This window comes from Pristis pectinata, chromosome 19 (genome assembly GCF_009764475.1).
Source record: "Pristis pectinata isolate sPriPec2 chromosome 19, sPriPec2.1.pri, whole genome shotgun sequence".
NCBI lineage: Eukaryota > Metazoa > Chordata > Chondrichthyes > Rhinopristiformes > Pristidae > Pristis > Pristis pectinata.
This window is the reverse complement of record NC_067423.1, coordinates 5,181,080-5,202,570: the sequence shown is the minus strand read 5'-3', so window position 1 is coordinate 5,202,570 and position 21,491 is coordinate 5,181,080. Positions and strand designations below refer to the sequence as shown.

Here is a 21,491-nt window from a genome sequence, read left to right as displayed (position 1 = left end):
GAGAAGAGGGCATGGCCCGGATGGTGGGTGTCCCTGATGATGGATGTCACCTTCCTGAGACATCGCCTCTTGTAGATGTCCTTGATGGTGGGGAGAGCTGTACCCGTGATGGAACTGGCTGAGTCCCACCTCTCTCTGTAGCCTCTTGAGTTCCTGTGAGTTGGGGTTTCCATACTAGGCCGTGACTCTGCCAGGGACATCCCATTTCATCCTTGATAGACATTAGTGAACAAGCTGGGTGTTAATAGCAGTCCATAGTTCTGATGTTGCTACTAATAACTAGTTGGGATTTTTTAAGATTCTGGATTATTAATTTGAATTTACATTCTACAGCTGCCTTAGTGGGACCCGAACTTGGGTCTCTATTATTGGTCTATTAACCCCAAAAGGGGAACAAGACAGATACCCTTCCCTGATGAACATCAGTGAATCATTTTAAATGTAGATTTCTATATCAAACTGTGAACTTGATTAAAATTAATGAACAAGCTTTATTTAAGGCCAATACCGGGTATGTTCACAGAAAATGGGGCCTGTTTGCTTCTCGTTATCAACAACAGGGCTCCTATTGATAGCCGCGTGAGATTGACAGAGTGATGCCTCTGGCAAACATCTACAACATTCCAAGCATCTCTTAGCTGCTGCCAATGGTTTTGTTTCCTGAAGCATCCAGTGCCTGCTCACAGTCATTTTACGGGCACCAGAAAACCACGCCATTCAAGTTTGCTGCATTGTTTTGGAGACTTCATTTCCTTATGGGTGTATGTTTAAAAACAAAAGTTTACTTTCAAACTAAAACCAAAAGCTTGTGCCTGGAACAGGCTACGAGAAGTGATGGTGGAAGCAGATACAATGGTGGTGTTTAAGAGGCTGCTAGATAGACACCAATTTTTACCCATGCACCGTAGAAAGCATCCTATCTGGATGCATCACGGCTTGGTACGGCAACTGCTCTGCCCAGGACCACAAGAAACTGCAGGGAGTTGTGGAGACAGCCCAGAGCATCACGGACACCAGTGTCCCCTCCTTGGACTTTACCTCTCGCTGTCTTAGTGAAGCAGCCAACATAATCAAAGACCCCACCCACCCGGGTCATTCTCTCTTCTCTCCTCTTCCATCAGGTAGAAGATACAGGAGCCTGAGGGCACGTACCACCAGACTTAAAGACAGCTTCTATCCCACTGTGATAAGACTATTGAACGGTTCCCTTATACGATGAGATGGACTCTGACCTCATGATCTACCTTGTTGTGACCTTGCACCTTATTGCACTGCACTTTCTCTGTAGCTGTGACACTTTACTCTGTACTGTTATTGTCTTTGCCTGTACTACATCAATGCACTCTGTACTAACTCAATGTAACTACACTGTGTAATGAACTGACCTGTACGATTGGTATGCAAGGCAAGTTTTTCACTGCACCTCAGTACAAGTGACAATAATAAACCAATACCAATACCAGTACATGAATATGGAGGGATATGGACCATGTGCAGGCAGAAGAGATTCAGTTTAATTTGGCATCATGGTCAGCACAGACATTGTGGGCCGAAGGGCCTGTTCCTGTGCCGTTCTAAATCTTTTAAAGTTATCTTTGTTTCACATTTTCTTCTCTGTAGAGTCACACAGCACCGAAACAGGCCCTTTGGCCCACTGAGGCTGTGCTAACCATCAAGCACCTATTGACACCAATCCTACACTAATCCCATTTTCTCCCATCCCTTAATCCCCCTCCCTCCCCTAGACTCTACCACTGAATATTGCATAACAGGCAAGAGTTCTGAGCACTCCCAATGACCCATTTATTCAGCAAGCAGGGAGAGAGGAGACTGTTGATGAGGGAACTATTATATTTGAATTACATCCAGCAAGCTGTAACCTGTTTTCCATGCATTCTCAGAGAATTCAACAGGAAAAGCAGGAAGGCAGTTTGAATTTAGAATGCGGCTTTTATTATTAGACTGTGTTCTGGAGACACCCTGCATTTGCCTCTGTTTTCAAACCACCTCTCACAATGGAAGCGTGCAGTTCTCTTGAATGTGGCTCAAAATTTGGGCGTGTCCAGCGACAGTTCTCAAATCCAGCTAGATTGGCAGATATTCAGCAGCTATGGTGGGTGGATCCAGTATCCACTTAAAGCAAAATTAATACCCATCAGAAATTGGTTTATTATTGTCACGTACAGTGGAAAAACTTTGTTTCCGTGCCATCCAGACAGATCATTCCATACTAATTATGTTGAGGTAGTAAAAAGAAAACAGAATGCAGAATATTTTGTCGCAGAGAACGGCGCAGGTAAACAAATAAAGTGTAAGGGCCATAACGAGGTAGATTGGGAGATCAAGAGTTCATCTTTAGCGTATGAGAGGTCCATTCAAGAGTCTGAAAACAGCAGGGTAGAAGCTGTCCTTCAGTCTGGTGGAACGTGCTTTCAAGGTTTTGTATCATCTGTCAGGGAGATTTACCAAGATGCTGCCTGGATTGGCGAACATGTCTTCCGAGGATAGTTTGAGTGAGCTCGGGCTTTTCTCTTTGGAGAGAAGGAGGGTGAGAGGTGACTTGATAGAGGTGTACAAGATGATAAGAGGCATAGATCGAGTGGACAGTCAGAGACTTTTTCCCAGGGCGACAATGGCTCACACGAGGGGACATAATTTTAAGGTGATTGGAGGAAGGTATAAGGGGGATGTCGGGTAAGTTTTTTTACACAGAGAGTGGTGGGTGCGTGGAACGCACTGCCGGCAGAGGTTGTGGGGGCAGATATATTAGGGACATTTAAGAGACTCTTAGACACATGAATGATAGAAAAATGGAGGGCTATGTGGGAGGGAAGGGTTAGCTAGATCTTAGAGCAGGATAAAATGTCGGCACAACATCGTGGGCCGAGGGGCCTGTGCTGTGCTGTAGTGTTCTACATCCAATGAGAGGGGGGAGAAGAGAGAATGTCTGGAGTGGGAGGAGACTTGATTATGTTGGCTGCTTTCCTGAGGCAGCGGGAAGTGTAGACAGAGCCAATGGAGGGGAGGCTGGTTTGCGTGATGGACTGGGCTGTGTCCACAATTTCCTCTGCGATACACGTCCAATCTTCGTATGGTTGATAATGGGACTGAAAGTTGGTTTGGTATTAATGCTTTTAATTAGTATTAATATTAATTTTAAGTATTAATGATTTTTTGGGTCTTTTTAGACAAAATAATGAATGTCAATCCTAATTATTGAGTTTATTTCATCTGAACTTGTGAGGAATTTGCAGCTAATTATTATGTTATTGATATAAATCAATTGCACCTAAAGGCAAAGAAATGGCAAATGGAGTTTAATCGTGGCAAGTATGAGATGTTACACTTGGGAGGTCAAATGTAAAGGGAAAGTATACCGTAAAGGGTAGGACCCTTAGGAGCATTGATGTACAGACATCTCCCCACAGCCTCCAGTGTTCCAGAGAAAACTAGCCAACTTTGTCCAACCTCTATCACTAATACACTCTAATCCAGGCGACATCCTGAGACTAGTTCCTCATTCCACTGAATTACTAGTATTTAAATTCCCCAGCTGCTGTGGTGGGATTTGAACACGTGTCTTTGCTTAATGGTTCAGACCATCTTGTGGTATTCCAGTAATTTAACCACCTGGCCACCACACTTCCAGTGTACAGCACGGAAACAAATTCGCGACAACCTCGCCAAATAAGGGAACCCTCGCCTTCCACTACATACCACTCGCCTTCACACATTAGGGACAAGCTGCAGTGGTCAATTAACCTGCCCATCCGTGCGTCTTTGGTATGTGGGAGGGAACCGGAACTTCCGGAGGAAACACACATACCTGATCGCAGGTGGAACCCAGTCAGGATTGAACACGTGGTCGCCGGAGCCATGAGTCAACAGCTGTAGCAACTGTACCACTGTGCCACGACCTTACCCTATTAGTTGTATTGGTTTATTATTGTCACTTGTACTGAGGTACAGTGAAAAACTTGTCTTGCATACGGCTCATACAGGTGTACCGTTCATATATCTGTTAGTGTCCCTGATATACAAGGCATACAAAGTACTCCAATAACTCATTGGTGTGGATTATTACAATGTGAACTGCGACGAATAAGTAATGCAGAACTATTACAGAATGAATACTTCATGCTATAGGGCAGTATATTTGTTTTCACTCCTTGGCACCCTCAGTGCATCACATCGAATTCTTGTTCCATTATCAGTCTTGTATTGTTTCCATTGAATATTACAGAGAAGGATTATGTCTGTGTTGAATTAGCTTCATTCATTCTTTACAATGCAACTCAATCCTTGTTTATGTAACCCAGTGAATTCATCCTTGCTTGGATGCCTCTGGTATTGTTCAGGGGGTGATGCTTGCTATCAGAAGGGTGTGGGTTCAAGGTCTTGAACAGAGACTTAAATGCAAAAAATCCAGGCTAACAGTGCAGTAGCTGTGTTATAGCAGAAGCTATAGGAACAGGACTGCTGAGTACATAGCCCCTTGAGCTTGCTTTGCCACTCAGTGGGATTCTGGCTAATTTGTGATCATATTCTTGTCTTGTCCCTTCAGATCTCCAATTAATGATAAAATATCAGAGTTAGCAATAGATCCAGCATCAAATGCTGTCTGCAAAGTGATCCACTCCCCCAATATTGAAGGGTTTCTGAAATCCTGGTTCTAATCATTATACTCTGCCACAAGTACTATGCTCCCCAACTAAGTAAGGTGGGTGTAAAGAAACTATCAGTTCTCCTTTTATATCTTAAATTTCAAACAAAACATCTGTTAACCTTCCAAATTCCAGGTAATACAACCCTAGTTTGTGTGATCACTCCTTGTAAGTTAAGCCTTGGAGTTGTGGAAGACTCTGGGAAGTCTACACTGCATTCCATCCATTCGGCAATCTTGCGTACTTCTATCAGGTCCTCCCCTCTTACTGGGTATTTTTGGTTAGAACATAGAATAGGAACAGGCCCTTCGGCCCACAATGCTGTGCCAAACTAATTAAGCTAATCATGCCTAATCCCTTCTCTCTGCACAAGATCCGTATCCCTCCATTCTCTGCACATTCATGCGCCTATCTAAGAGCCTCTTGAATGCCTCTGTCGTATCTGCCTCCACCACCACTCCTAGCAGCGCATTGCAAGCACCTGCCAAAACTTGCCTGCACATCTCTTTTGGACTTCCCCCTCTCACTTTAAATGCATGCCCTCAAGTATTAAATGTTTCTCCCCGGGAAAAAGATACCAGCTGTCTATCTATGCCTCTCATAATCTTATAAACTTCTATCAGGTCTCCCCTCAGCCTCCGACGCTCCAGAGAAAACAACCCAAGTTCGTCCAACCTCACCTTATAGCCCATGCCTGTGATAAGACTATTGAACAGTTCCCTTATACAATGGGATGGACTCTGACCTCACGATCTACCTCATTGTGACCTTGCACCTTATTGCACTGCACTTTCTCTGTAGCTGTGACACTTTACTCTGTACTGTTGTTGTTTTTACCTGTACTACATCAATGCACTCTGTACTACATCAATGCACTCTGTACTAACTCAATGTAACTGCACTGTGTAATGAATTGACGATCAGTATGCAAGGCAAGTTTTTCACTGTACCTCGGTACAAGTGACAATAATAAACCAATACCAATACCCTCTAATCCAGGCAGCATCCTGGTGAACCTCTTCTGCACCCTCTCCAAAGCCTCCACATCCTTCCTATAATGGGGCGACCAGAATTGAGTGCAATACTCCAGATGCGGCCTAACCAGAGTTTTATAAAGCTGCAATGTAATTTCCGGACTCTTGAACTCATGCGGTTATTTAGTTATTAAACTTTATTGCTTGCAACTGAATTGGTAACAGAGTTGTTCAACCCTTGGGCATTGAGTGTATTAAGGGCCTGAAGTCCTGTTGTTGGTCACAAGGAACCCTCGAAGACCTTCTGAGAATACTTACTATTTAATACTTCACTAAAACTCTTGCTGGTAGTATATGTTATGAAGTCAACTATGATTTTGCTTTCAGAACGCTGCTTTTAAGATGTGGATCGTGTGTGTAGACCGTTGACCAATATCACAGTCCTAATGCAGGCAAATGGGGTTAGTATAGAAGGGCAAAATGGGGCAGCATGGATGTGGTGGGCTGAAGGGCCCATTTCTGAGGATAGCCTTGTTTCGTAGAGTCATAGAGTGGGTATCCTCAGAGCAATTAAAAGGTCTTGGTTATTTGTGTTGGAAAACATTTGACAACACAAACATCCAGAGCATTTATCCCATTCCGAGTCACAGACCTGGTCCCTCCCTCTGTTGAGTTCACACTTGAGAAAAGGTGGCAACTTCACATCCGTGGCTCAGTAAACAGTGAACACGCCGATGAGTCACTGGGGTGAGGTGGTGGAACCCTGCCCTCGGAACAATCCAACTGCACAAGTACTGATCCCGGAATAGGAAAGGAAAGAACAAATTTGCAGCAGGGCTTTGGGACAACTCCCAACTGACATGGCACTGCTTCCAGGCTGTCCGTGTTCAATTACTTCATCGTTTATTCAACGAATTCTTTCTCAATGGGATACCCATGAACTGGCCGCTGCTGTTTAGTCACAGAACATCAGAACGTGGTTAACTTGGCAGGGGAAGGCAATGGGATCAGTTGCAACCTTTCCCTGTAAGGTCAAAAGCAGGAACAGGTCACAGAGTGTTCTGTTCCACTCACGACTCCTCAGACAATGAAGCAATCCTTTCCCGTGCGGAGCAAGACCTGGGATGGGCTGATAAGTAACATGTACGCCACACAAGTTCCAGGCAGTGGCCTTGCTAGTGAGCTGGTTTACCCCCTTCTGCTTGACTTTCAACTGTAGTACCATTGCAAGAAAGTGCAGAGAGTTGTGGACACAGCCCAGTGGATCACGGAAACCAGCCTCCCCTCCATGGGCACCGTCTACGTTTCCCATTGCCTCAGGAAAGAAGCCGACGTAATCAAAGACCCCACCCACCCTGGGCATCGTCTTCTCCACCCTCCCATCTGGAGAAGATAGAAAAGCCTGAAAGCACGTCCCACCAAGCTCAAGGACAGCTTTTATCCTGCTGTTATAAGCCTATTGAATGGTCCACTAGTTCAATAAGATGAACTCTTGACCTCACAATCTACCTTGTTATGACCTTGCTCCTTATTGTCTACCTGAATTGCACTTCCTCTGTAACTGTAACACTTTATTCTGTGTTGTTTTACCTCAATGTACTATGTAATGAATTAATCGGCATGAACAGTGTGCAAGACAAGTTTTTCACTGTACCAGTGACAATAATATTCCAACTCCAAGATATTCCTGCAGTCTACCCTCTCTGTACTCCTCCTAATTTTATATACCTCAGTCACCTCCTCTATTGACTTCCTCTGCTCCAGGGAAAACAGACCCAGTCTCTCCTCGTAACTGAGTCACTGCATTACACGCAACATCCTGGTGGATCTCCTCTGCACTCCAGCACTATTGCAGTGCCCCTGTGCAACTGCAGCTTTAGGACAACGTAGGGTAATGCTGGATGCCTGGCGTGAAGACCAAGCCACAAAAGACCAGGCAGGCACTGGGACGGTGGACCAGATGGAAATCCTTGCTGAGCCACTGAAGCAGTTCCAGACTTCTGTGACTTTTCCATGTGTTAGAAATATGTCCAGCTGGCCAATTCTTGAAGTACAAAGAATTGGGATTGGGCTGGTTTAAGTGGGTTCTGGCTGCAAAATTCCGTAATTAATTGAACAAGCAACATTGCAAGGTGGATGAAGTAATGGGTTGTAACTGGACATTGATGGATGGATCCACAGAATCCCATGGATGGTCCTGATCTAGCATTCCACAGAATCCAGCCAGCTGTTGGATCTTCCTTTTATACCTTCTCACATCTCCAGCCCTGTTCTGCATGTCACATCCACCATCCTACAGACTCTTACATCCTGCCAATTCTACCCGCACTCTCGCAGAGGTTTGTACTACAGAAGTGGAACATTCAGTCCATCACACACAAGCTGTCTCAGCAGACATAGGTATCCATTCTAATCCACTTCCACACTTTTGATCCGTGGTTTCTGGTTCAGCAAATGCTCTGCTAAATACGCTGAGGGCTTCTGCCTCCATCACTCTTTCAGGGGGACCAAACATACTCTAGATGCTTAAGGTTTGTTCATCTCCCCTCTAAGCCCTCATGTTTTTGAGTTCACTATTCCCCATACTGATCACCTTATTGAGAACAACTGTGGTTCCGTTGTGTTCTTGCAAATGACAGTGCAGTGTTACATCAGTTTCCTTACCAAGGAAAAGACCACCTGAGAAATGTACCTTGTAACATATCCCACCCTGCAGGCTGAAGATTTTAACTTTCATCTATTGTTCCTTACCCAGGGGACGTCCATTTGGCAGGCACGGTAGTGTAGCGGTTAGCATAACGCTTTACAGCGCCAGCGACCCGGGTTCAATTCCCGCCGCTGTCTGTAAGGAGTTTGTACATTCTCCCCGTGTCTGCGTTGGTTTCCTCCGGGTGCTCCGGTTTCCTCCCACATTCCAAAGATGTACGGGTTAGGAAGTTGTGGGCATGCTATATGTTGGCGCCGGAAGCGTGGCAACACTTGCGGGCTGCCCCCAGAACACTCTACACAAAAGATGCATTTCACTGTGTGTTTCGATGTACATGTGACTAATAAAGATACCTTATCTTATACAACAGGATACAGGTTCCATTTTAAAACAGTCTCGCATTCATCCGCTGTTGTTGTCCTGAGATGCCAGTGGAGTCATTGTACGCAGAGATGGATTTTGATGTTTCTCCGAGCTCTAAGCAACACAGCATTGAAAGGATGGTAAATGGAGACAGTGGCTTCAGCTCCACGTCACGGAACTCTGATTCGGTAAGTTTCTAACTTGCTGTCATCTCCAGACCAATGAAAACTAAATGCTCAGATTTAAAGTTGATCAACTGTCTTTTATTTGTTTGGAGAAGGAGTTTGTCTTCGCTCCCAGGAAGATTTTTTTTACATTTCTATAGCACCTTGTGTCGATTTACTGTTGCTCTGAGGAAATGTGGCAGCCAATTTATGCACAGCAAGCTCCCAATTATGTCTTACTGATGTTGATTGAGAGAGAAGTACTAGGCAGGATACTGCGGGCCAACTGCTCCTCTTCAAAAAATAATTCCTTGGGATTTTTCATGTCACGTAAGTAGATGGGGTGGTAAAGAAGGCATGTGACATGCTTGTCTTCGTTGGTTGGGGCACTGAGTATAAGAGTCAGAAAGTCATGTTGTTAGCTGTATAAAACTTTGGTTAGGCTGCAATTGGAGTATTGTGTGCAGCTCTGGTCGCCCCATTACAGGGAGGATAGAACAGTACAGCGCAGTACAGGCCCTTTGGCCCACAATGTTGTGCTGACATTTTATCCTGCTCTAAGATCCATCTAACCCTTCCCTCCCACATAGCTCCCCACTTCTCTAACATTCATGTGTCTATCTAAGAGTCTCTTAAGTGTCCCTAATGTATCTGCCCCCACCACCTCTTCTGGCAGTGCGTTCCACGCACCCACCACTCTCTGTGTAAAAAAAAACTTACCCCTGACATCTCCCTTATACCTTCCTCCATTCGCCTTAAAATTATGTCCCCTCTTGTTAGCCATTGTCGCCCTGGGAAAAAGTCTCTGACTGTCCACTCGATCTATGCCTCTTATCATCTTGTACACCTCTATCAATTCACCTCTCATCCTCCTCCTCCAAGGAGAAAAGCCCTATCTCACTCAACCTATCCTCATAAGACGTGCTCTCAAATCCGGGCAGCATCCTGGTAAATCTCCTCTGCACCCTCTCTAAAGCTTCCACATCCTTCCTATAATGAGGCTGTGGAGGCTTTGGAGAGGATGCAGGAGGTTGCCTGGATTAGAGGGTATGAGCTAAAAGAAGTTGGACAAATTTGGGTTGTTTTCTCTGGAGCATCGGAGGTAGAGGTTTGTAAAATGATGAGAGGCACAGATAGGGGAGACAGTCAGAATCTTGTCCCCAGGGTAGAAATATCAAATACCAAAGAACATGCATTTAAGGTGAGAGGGGTAAAGTTTAAAGGAGATGTGCGAGGCACGTTTTTTTTACACAGAGAGTGGTGGGTGCCTGGAACGGGCTGCCAGGGGTGGTGGTGGAGGCAGATACGATGGTGACGTTTAAGAGGCTGTTGCACGTGAATCTGCAGGGAAAGGAGGGGAATGGATCATATGCAGGCAGAAGAGGTTTAGTTTAATTCAACATCGTGTCCGGTGCAGATGTGGTGCGATGAAGGCACCTATTCCTGTGCTGTACTGTTCTATGTTCTAAATGCCTGAGGTGGGACTTGAACTCACAGCTGTGGCTTTAAAGACAAGAATACTAAAACTCTGTACATCTGTTAAGGTGCACTTAATAACCACCTTGGCTCATGAACTGAAGGTTCCATCTCCTCAAACCAGACAGAGCACATTTCCAAAGAGAATTCCATTTCAACAGCCCCTTGTCACATTGCTCAGGAGATCCTTGATCTGCCTCACAATCGCTGACTTATTTGCAGGTTGTGTCAATTGCAACCAACTATTTATCAGAGATGAACAGGGAATAATTTTACTTTTAAAGATAAAGGAAGCTCTGTAACTTTTTTTCCCTCTAGAAAAGGTTTCAAACATGGAGAAAGAATATTGTTGTAAAGGAGAGACAATGGCCAGACAGTAATTGGCTCTCTGGTATGTAGAATGAAGAGCCCAGACCAATAGCCCAGTGTTTAACCACTGCACCATTACAATCAATGAGCTGGAAGTTTATACCTGCTATTAGATGGCAATTTCAGTGAACTTTCTGTTCATTTCTGCTGCAGAAATTCCAACAGCTTATTTAACGTTTTCGCTGTGTCTGCTTGTCAGACACTGCTAAATTGAAAATCTGTCTCGGACAACTCAATTGAGTTTAAAATCATAGTGAAAAGATGCAGAACCTCAGACCTCACAAAGGACGGGAAGATTGGCATTACTTCCAAGGAGCTTTACAACTTCTGAGGTGCAGTATTTGTTTCCAGTGTAGAAAATGCCGCAGTCAATTCAAGGGATTGTTCCCCTGGGAGCTGACATAGACCCAAGGGCAGAATGGTCCCTTTCAATGTCATTTTAGGTATAAGATCAGCAATGTGATAAGATGTTTTTATTATAATTTCCTTGTTATATATTTTGCTAGTGTTCTATACTGAGGGATAAATATTGGACAACCACAGAAGAGAGGAAACAAACTGCTGGAGGAACTCAACGGGTCAAGCAGCATCTGTGGAGTCAAAGGCATGGTGGATAGTCCTTTCCATCATTTTCCCCTCACAGATGCTGCTCGACCTGTTGTGTTCCTCTAGCAGATTGTTTGTTGCTCCAGGTTCCAGCATCTGCAGTCTCCTGTGTCTACAAGAGGGACCTCTTGTTCTTCCAACAAGTGCCAAAGGATCTTTTACACCCACCTCAGACAGATTTGACCTTTTGTTCTTTCAAAGAGTGAATGACCTGATGTGCACTTTCACTGTATTCTCATTTCTGACACTTTTCCTTTTGAAGCCTAATTTTTGGACTTTGTTTCTGTAGGAAGATGAGCTCATGAATTATCTTTCTCGCGAGGAACAAGAGTGCATTTTGTTCTTTGACAACACACTGGATTCTCTGAAGGATGATTTTGAGGAAAGTAGCTCAAACTCCAGCGCACAAAGTGAGGATACAGCCACACCAACCAGGAGTAACTCAGAAAATGAGATCATTGATTTAGTGGCCATCCAATCTCAGCCAGTAGAATTCATCCCTAAATATGATAACGTGTTTCCAGGTACGTTAAATGACTGAACTTTCTTCTTGTTCCATGGTTTTCAATGTGTTCAATTCAAGGTAAAATCGCTGACTTTACAGTTAATGGCAGGACCCTTAACAGTGTTGATGTACAGAGGGATCTTGGGGGCCAAGTCCATAGCTCCCTGAAAGTGGCTGCACAGGTTGATAGGGTGTTAAAAGAAGGCATATGGCATGCTTGCGTTTATTAGTTGAGGCATTGGGTTCAAGAGTTAGGAAGTTATATTGCAGATCTATAAAACTCTGGTTAGGCTGCATCTGGAGTACAGCATTCAGTTCTGCTTGCCCCATTACAGGAAGGATGTGGAGGCTTTGGAGAAGGTGCAGAAGAGGTTTACCAAAACTCTACCTGGATTAGAGGACAAAATTGGGTTGTTCTCTCTGGAGCGGCTGAGGGGAGACCAGATAGAAGTTTATAAGATTATGAGAGGCATAGATAGAGAGCCGGTATCTTTTTCCCAGGGTTGAAATGTCAAATACCAGAGAATGTGCATTTAAGGTGAGAGGGGGAAAGTTCAAATGAGATGTGCGAGGCAAGTTTTTTTTACACAGGGAGCGGTGGGTGCCTGGAATGCACTGCCAGGGATGGTGGTGGAGGCAGATACAATAGAGACGTTTAAGGGGCTCTTGGATGGGCACATGGATGAACAGAGAATGGAGGGAGATGGACATTGTGCAGGCAGAAGGGATCAGTTTAGTAGTTTAATTAGTTTGGCACAATTTCGTGGGCCAAAAGGCCTGTTCCTGTGCTGTACTGTTCTGTGTTCTATGACTCCACACTCTATCTCGTTCAAAGCTCTGGCACATCCTCCACCTCCCAATCAAGGTCACTGCCCAATGATGCTTATCCAACTTGCCTTGAAACATTTTGCCGCCTTTCTAACAGTGGGAGCATCCTGTAATGTCTTATTGATGAGACTACATCAAAGGCAGTTAGGATTGGGCAGTAAATGTGAGACCTAGATCAGTGACTAGAGTAAGTGAGAGGGGAAAGATTTAAAGGGGACCTGAGGGGCAACATTGTCACCCAGAGGGTGGCGGGTATGTGGAACGAGCTGCCAGAGGAAGTGGCAGAGGCAGGTACAATTACAACACTTACAAGACATTTAAGCAGGTACGTGAATAGGAAGGCTTTAGAGGAATAGGGGCCAAATGCAGGCAAATGGGACTAGCTCAAGTGAGCACCTTGGTTGGCGCGGATGAGTTGGGCCGAAGGGCCTGTTTCCGTGCTGTATGACTGTATGACATCCCATGAGTAAGTTTTAAAAAATTACAAACCCAGACTGCCGTATGGAACAGGCCCTTCCAACCATTGAGTCTGCCCTGACCATCAAGCAGCTAGTTACACCAATCCCATTTTATTCTCCCCACATTCCCATCAACTCCTCCCGGATTCCACCACTGACCCACGCACTCGGGGTAGTTTACAGCAGCCAATTAACCTACTAAAGAAATGGAGGGCTGCAGATGCTGCCTGGAATGCGGAGCGTGCCTTATGAAAGCAGGTTGAGGGCACTCGGCCTTTTCTCCTTGGAGAGACGGAGGATGAGGGGGGGCCTGATAGAGGTGTATAAGATGATGAGAGGTATTGATAGGGTAGATAGTCAGAGGCTTTTCCCCAGGGCTGAATTGGTGGCCACAAGAGGACATAGGTTTAAGGTGCTGGGGAGTAGATATAGAGGAGATGTCAGGGGTAAGTTTTTTTACTCAGAGAGTGGTGAGTGCGTGGAACGGGCTGCCGGAAACAGTGGTGGAGGCGGATATGATAGGGTCTTTCAAGAGACGGTTAGGTAGGAACATGGAGCTGAGTGAAATAGAGGGCTATGGGTAAACCTAGTAATTTCTAGGGTAGGGACATGTCCAGCACAGCTTTGTGGGCCAAAGGGCCTAAATCGTGCTGTAGTTTTTCTATGTTCTATGCCGGAATCTAGATGAAAAACATGATGATGCTGGAGGAACTCAGCAGGCCAGGCAGCATCCGTGGAGAAAAGCAGGCGGTCAACGTTTCGGGTCAGGACCCTTCTTCAGGACTGAAGATAGGAAAAGGGGAAGCCCGATATATAGGAGGGAAAAGCAGAGCAGTGATAGGTGGACAAAAGAGGGGAGGCGGGGTGGGCACAGGGTGGTGATAGGTAGATGCAGGTAAGAGATAGTGATGGGCAGGTGTGGGGGAGGAGGGGAGAGCAGATCCACTGGGGGATGGGTCACAGGTAAGGAGAGAGAGGAAAAAAGAGGCTCGGAAAGGGAAGAAGAGAAGAAGCGTGGTGAGGGGAGGGTTGTGGGATGACCTAAAGTGGGAGAATTCAACATTCATGCCGTTAGGCTGCGAGATTCTAAGACAGAAAATGGGCTGCTGTTCCTCCAGTTTGTGCTTGGAAACTGCGCTTGGACAATAAACTCGACTAAACTCGAGGGTCGAGCAGCATCTTTGAGGTGAAGGGAATTGTCGACGTTTCGGGGTTTTGCCCCAAACCGTGACGATTCCTTCCCCCCCCCCCCCCCCCCCACAGACGCTGCTCGACCCGCTGAGTCCCTCCAGCAGATTGTTTGTTGCTCTAGAAACATCGAATATTAACGGAGACGGCTTTAAGGTGAGAGGAGAAAAGCTTAAAGGAGATGAGTGGTGACGAGTGTTATTTTCACACGGGGAGCGGTGGGTGCCTGGAACGCGCCGCTAGGGGTGGTGATGGTAGCAGGTGCAATAGCGGCATTCAAGAGGCTTTTAGGAAGGCATGTGGATGTGCAGAGAATGGAGGGATATGGATCAGGAGCAGGTAGAAGGAATTAGTTTAATTTGGCATCATGTCCAGCACGGACCTGGTGGGCCGAAGGGCCTGTTCCTGTGCTGTACTGTCCTGTACACAGTACACTAACGTGATACACATGCCGTCAGGCTGCAAGGTTCCAAGATGGAAAATGAGGTGCTACTCCTCCAGTTTGTGCTATGGAAGAGTTGGAGAGCGTGTGATCCTCGTGTCTTTGGGTTGTGGGAGGAAACCGGAGCACCTGGAGGAAACCCACACGGTCACGGGGAGAGCGTGCAAACAGATTGAACCTGGGTTACTGGAGGTGTGAGGCAGTCACACGACAAGCTGCTCCACTATGTTAAAAGACAATCCATCTTCCGGTATTTCAAAAGTTGCTTCCTTTTCTTTGTTCTAGTTGATGAAGGCAGAGGGAGACTTCGGAAAGAGGAAGCCCAGGTAAACCAAGAAAAACCCACAGTGAAGGAGCCACGCAGCCCACCTCCCACTACGTACACACCACAGTTAACCAAGCAAAGGAGCCTTGAGAGGACGGCTCCCGAACCTGCAATAGAACCCGGACGAGCATACTACAGCCAGACAAAGCCGCCGGGGTCGGTGCCAACTCCAATGGTTATTGCGCAGAAGATTGCAGCGAGAAATGTAGGAAACGGGATCCTGCAGCCCACATCTCCAACTGAGAGGAAGCCATCAACCCAAGGGAAGGACAGATCAAATCCAACCTCGCCTACTGACAATCGGGCATTTCTGCACAAAAATGCAAAGATCCAAAGGTTTCCATCTAACATTAGCATCTCCATGTCCAACAAGGAGTACAACAGCACTATCTCCAAAGCAGCAGTCAAAGTGCAAGAGCGCAAAGCTCAAGTGTTAGCCAACCTTGGCGGTGCAAGCCTCCTTGCTGCCGAGTCGGATGAGAGACAACTCAAGGGTTTAGTTGGTAGCCCAAGACAGAGTTTGTCTTTGAAACAGTCTGTGCCCAATGAACCGATGGCTGAGGCAGCATCAAAGCTGGGGTCGGTCAAAGAATCGTCGGACGAGACCGATTTGGGGTTATCGAATGGCTTCAGACCAAAGGTCAGGGGTTCTGGCTCAAGTCAGTCCGTAAAGGTCCATACTGCGACTAACGGTGGTCACGTGACCAGCCCTACTTCAAAAGCTTCCACCCCCAAACCTGGAACCACAGAGTCCCCCCCTCGGACTGAATCACTGAACACTTCGGCGGTGCGTAGAACACAGTCTTTCCAAAAGCCGTCGGGATTCCGGCCACAGGGAATCACTGTCCAGTTCTCGGGTCGCGGTTCAACCGACGAATCCCGGAAAGAAGCACTCCGGAAGTTGGGGCTGTTGAAGATCAACAAGGATCAGTGAAGTCCTGACTGATCCCTTTCAGGAATATTTATAATGCTTTATTAAATTCAGAAATGAGGATGCAGGTTCTTCTATGCTGCCTTTGGATTGAACCAAAAGGATTTCCATGAACAATTGTTGGGTTGTGACTTCACATTCAATTGCCTGGGAATCTGCACTGTTTAGACCCAGAACAAAGGTACCCACTTGGTCAACTTGTCCACTTTACATTCACAAGGACCCCAGCAAATCTTGGCATGGGACCCACCGGAGACAAATAAACCCAGTGGAACACAGCAACCTCACCCAATTGGGCAACGTTCATTTCTTTAATTCAGTTTGGAGCAATGCAGGACATCCAAAAAGCTTCAAGGTGGAAAATGTTGGGTACTGCGGGTTACTGTCTCTGTGTAAAGATAGTGTACCACTAGGAGTTTGTTTGCCTAAATAAATGTCACAATCGTCACCTTGATGCAACTCAGTGAGCTGAGAATGCTAAATGACATCTGGTCAGATACTAACCTCCATCTTTTGCTCCCGTATCATCGTCCCAGCCTGCAAAGTGTTGATAGATCTCTGTTTATGCCAAATAGTTCACAAATTAGCCATATCTAGGGGAATATGGGCATTGACACTTACCTGATCTGTGTGGTTTGGATCTGCGCAGAACTTGCCCAAACTGTGAGTGCTGATATTGGGACACTATGTCCTTGCACCCAAAAAGGCCAACAGTACAATAATTTTTGGGTGTGTTTGCAGAGTATAGCAAGCAAATCACTAATCTTTCAGCAGGGCACATTCTATCAGCTAGAACAAATAGAGTGGATTAAGCTGCTCGTTCTATACAGGATATTAATGGAATATGATGGATGTCTTTGTCAAATCCTCAGAAATCTTTATTTTAATATTGTCCTTAATGATACATTAATAGGCACTTTCCCTCATGTTAAGTAATGCATTAAGGGTTATAATTACATGTTGGAGGATATGGTTCTTTTCATAAAGTGGTTGTAATATGAAACCTTAAGTTAATGAACAAGAATTTTCAATTATGTGAAGGGAGTGTCCATTTTGTTCAACTTTGCCTGTCAATGAAAATACAATGATTGCCAACAGTTCACTAATGTCTTAAAACAATGTTAACAGTGACCCAGTGTAGGGTCTTGGTCCTGATGGTTTGTAATTCTAACGAGTTTAGCTGCAGATAAAGAAACCATAGTTCATTAAGAATCACTGGCTAATTTTGTAATTTGCATTATAAGGGACTCCCCATCTCTGTCACTGTGCCCCTCCCTTATAAAACCTTTGGTCTCAAACCATTTTCAGAAGTGATGAACTAAAGCCTTATTTCCATTCTTGTCAGGGTGTTGTTCCTTCCCAGGCCTGTGTCCAACTCTTCCATAATTCTGACCGACGGGAGCCCTGGGAATTCTCTGCTGCTCCCTTAGCCCACTGCTCATCCCTGAAGCCTTTAACATGGAGCTGAACAATGGAGGTGGCGTAACGAGCCAAGAGTCTGCCTCTAGTTCCTCATCCGCACCCGTACAGTGAGTCCACTGATTCCTCCTTCTACCTCAGCACAGGGAGTCTGTTGTGGGTTGATCCTTGGAGCTCTGTGCATCCTCAGGAGATGCTGCCTGTTCCTAGTGACACCACTGATAAAAGTGGGATCAGTACACATATCAGCTGATGGCGCAGGTCTCTAGCACCTCCCGTAACCCTTTACGCATTCAATATCTGTCTACCTCTTCTCCTTTTAAATCCCCCATTAACTCCCAACTCTTTAACATCACATTTATCACCTTCATTATCACTGGTTCAAGCAAATTTTCCTTGGATTTCACTGAATATTGGAGCAAATATTGAAGCGGGAATGGACTATTCAGCCTGTCAAGTCTGCTTCAATAACATCGTGGCTGATGCTGCCCAGTCTCTCGCATGAATCCCATATACGCTAATTCTATTAATATCCAAGACTCACTAGATCTATTCCCATCTGCCCACCATCTCTCCCTTATTTGGTTCCACTATTCACCTTTAATCAGATTCCATAACTTGCTTCCACCCCATCACCTCCCGGCCTCTGTCGCTACCTCCACCCTCCCCTCCTTCATCTGCCCGTCACCCCTCCTCACCTGGATCCACCCATCACCTGCCGGCTCTTGCTCCACCCCTTCCCCTCACCTCTTTATACCAGCTCTCTCCCCTCTACTCCTTCAGTCCAGATGAAGGGTCTCGACCCAAAATGTTGACTGTCCATTTCCCTCCACAGATGCTGCCCGACCCGCTGAGTTCCTCCAGCAGCTTGTTTTTTGCTCTCTTAATCTCAGCCTTCGATGTACGTACTTAACATTTAACCATCTGCAACCTTCTTGGATAGAAATTCTTTACCTAATCCTCCTCATCTGCAAGTCTACAGATAAATCCAAGGGTTGTTGAGGTTGGTGGTAATAAAAGAAAAATATTTGAAAGGAAGACCTCATAAAGGAAGACTTGATAGAGGTATACAAGATGATAAGAGGCATAGATCGAGTGCACAGTCAGAGACTTTTTCCCAGGGTGACAATGGCTAACACGAGGGGACATAATTTTAAGGTGATTGGAGGAAGGTATAAGGGGGATGTCAGGGGTAAGTTTTTTACACACAGAGTGGTGGGTGCGTGGAACGCACTGTCGGCAGAGGTTGTGGGAGCAGATACATTAGGGACATTTAAGAGACTCTTAGGTAGCTACATGAATGATAGAAAAATGGAGGGTTATGTGGGAGGGAAGGGTTAGATAGATCTTAGAGCAGGATAAAATGTCGGCACAACATCGTGGGCTGAAGGGCCTGTACTGTGCTGTAATGTTCTATGTTCTTAATTATTATGACAGGTAAGGTGAGAGGGGAAAGATTTAAAGGGGACCTGAGGGCTAAGCTTTTCACACAGAGGGTGGTGTGTGTATGGAATGAGCTACCAGAGGAAGTGGTTGAGACAGGTACAATTACATTTTTAAAAAAAAAATTAGATACTAGGAAAGGTTTAGAGTGATATGGGCCAAACATAGGCCAATGGGACTAGCTCAGGAAAGCTCCTTGGTTGGCATGGACAAGTTGGCTGAAGGGCCTGTTCCATGCTCTACATGACGCTATAAGGAGGCCATTTGGTCCATTAGTCCATGTTTGTGCCCAGTGGGGCAATTCCAGCAGTCCTATCCTCCTCCTCTACTTATTTCCCTGTACTCTTGCAGTCTCGGTCTCACACACCCTTGTAACATGTTCTGTTGAAAAGCTCAGTAAGTGTCTCAAGTGTAAGGAGATGACCTGAGAGAACTCTAAATCCTGACATCCACCCGCTGGACTTGAACTGTCACCCAACAACACAACCCCAACTCTTGGCTCGCCTCATTCAACCAACAAGTGTGGGCATTCATCTATTTGTCATCCTTTTTGTTGTAATCTTAAAAGCTTCTATTTTCACTTCCAAGAGAACAAGACCAAGTACATCACGTGTTATTTCCTAATAATTTCTCATTGAGGTCGCACCTTTTCAGAATAACATTCTCCACACAAAAGTAACGAACAGGTTTCTTTGATGGCATATGGGATGCATCTTTTGTCTACCTGCCTTATTGGAGTAAAGAGATAACTCATCTAATCAGGATTTTCAAAATTGCAAAAATATCCCTTAGTGTCATGCAATGAAATAAGGAGAACATTGTGAGCTGGTTATGAGTGGCAAAGTGCTTCCTCAGATTTAGTTCATCATACCAAATATAACTATACGCATGAACTGGTCCTGAATGTGTTACCTTAATGCAATATCTGTGCATGTGTACTCTGTATACCCAACTGATGATTCTGAAATGTGATCTTAAAATGTATTTATACACGATGTACATGGTAAATAATTCAAAAAATACTTTATTAATTTTGTTACTTGTCTTCAGCTGATAAATGTTTTAATCTTGCAATTTGATGTGTCCCTTATGGAGCAAAATATTGACAATATTTGTTTTATACAAAACTGTGAAAGGTTTCTGAAATGGTTGCATATATTGGTGGAAGATGTTAAATAATGTATTTGTTATTGTAAACATTAAAATTTATATATAAAATAACTCCCGCAATAGTGAGAAATGTTAAGATAAAATCTCTTGAATTTATTCTGTCCCATAAAATGATTCGTAATGATTCATAAAATCAGGATGTTCTAAAGTGGTTTGAAGCCACTGGTGCACTTTTGATCATTGTTCTAACATTGGACACATGGCAGTTAGTTTGGGGACTACAAGCTCCCTCAAATAGCAATGTGATAATGATCAGATAATCTGCTTTAATGATTGGGAATAGGTATTGGCAAACTGCTCTTCAAACCAGTGCTACAGGATATTTTATGTCTAATAAACCCTTGATTTAACACCTAATCTACAAAGAGATCTTGGGGTGCAAGTCCATAGCTCCCTGAAAGTGGCAACACAGGTGGAGGGGATGGTAAAGAAGGTTTATGGCATGCTTGCCTTAATTGGTTGGGGCTTTGAGTATAAGAGTCAGGAAGTCAGCTGCAGCTGGTATAAGAGTCAGTTGCAGCTGGATAAAACTTTGATTAGGCCACATTTGGAGTATTGTGTGTAGTTCTGGTCACCCCATTACAGGAAGGATGTCAAGGATTTGAAGACGGTGAAAATGAGGTTAATCAGAATGCTACCTGGATTAGAGAGTATTAGCTATAAGAAGTTGGACAAACTTGTGTTGTTTTCTCTGGAGTGGCAGAGGCTAAGGGGAGACCTGATAGAACTTCATAAAATTATAAGGGGTAGATAGTTACAATCTTTTTCCCAGAGTAGAAATGTCAAATATTAGAGGGCACAGCATTAAGATGAGAGGGAGAAAGCTTAAAGGAGATGTGCAAGACAAGTGTTTTACACAGAGAGTGGTGGGTGCCTGGAACAGGCTGCCAGGGGTGGTGTGGTGGAAGCAGATACAATAGCAACGTTTAAGAGGCATTTGGACAGATGTGAACAGACAGGGAGTGGAGGGAAAGATATGGATAATGTGCAGGCAGATGGGGTGTTTACTTTGGCATCATGGTCAGCACAGATATCATGGGCCGAAGGGCCTGTTCCTGTGCTGTACCGTTCTATGTTCTTGGTTGGGGAATCAAGAACTAGAGGACATAGTTTTAAGGTGAGAGGGGAAAGGACTTAATAAGAACTGGGAGGGGGCAACTTTGTTACACAAATGACAAGATATAAGATTTCTTTATTAGTCACATGTACGTCGAAACACACAGTGAAATGCACCTTTTACGTAGAGTGTTCTGGGGGCAGCCCGCAAGTGTCGCCACGCTTCTGGCACCAACATAGCATGCCCACATCTTTCTAACCTGTACGTCTTGGAATGTGGGAGGAAACCGGAGGCACCCGGAGGAAAGCCACGCAGAACAACGGGGAGAACGTACACAAACTCCTTACAGACAGCGGCCAGATTTAAACCCGAGTCGCTGGTGCTGTAAAGCGTTACGCTAAC

At 45.1% G+C, this 21,491-nt stretch overlaps 1 protein-coding gene across 1 annotated transcript in view; it reads left to right on the top strand.

Moving 5' to 3' along the window:
- LOC127580613 (proline and serine-rich protein 2) overlaps positions 1 to 18,091 on the top strand; it is a 56,947-nt gene extending 38,856 nt beyond the window's left edge. The window contains exons 2-4 of the mRNA XM_052034239.1: positions 8,716 to 8,896; positions 11,613 to 11,847; positions 15,030 to 18,091. Coding sequence (XP_051890199.1) covers positions 8,771 to 8,896; positions 11,613 to 11,847; positions 15,030 to 16,003 — 1,335 coding nt within the window. The 5' untranslated portion in view covers positions 8,716 to 8,770 and the 3' untranslated portion in view covers positions 16,004 to 18,091. The remainder of the gene's footprint in view (positions 1 to 8,715; positions 8,897 to 11,612; positions 11,848 to 15,029) is intronic.
- Positions 18,092 to 21,491: the final 3,400 nt, after the last annotated feature.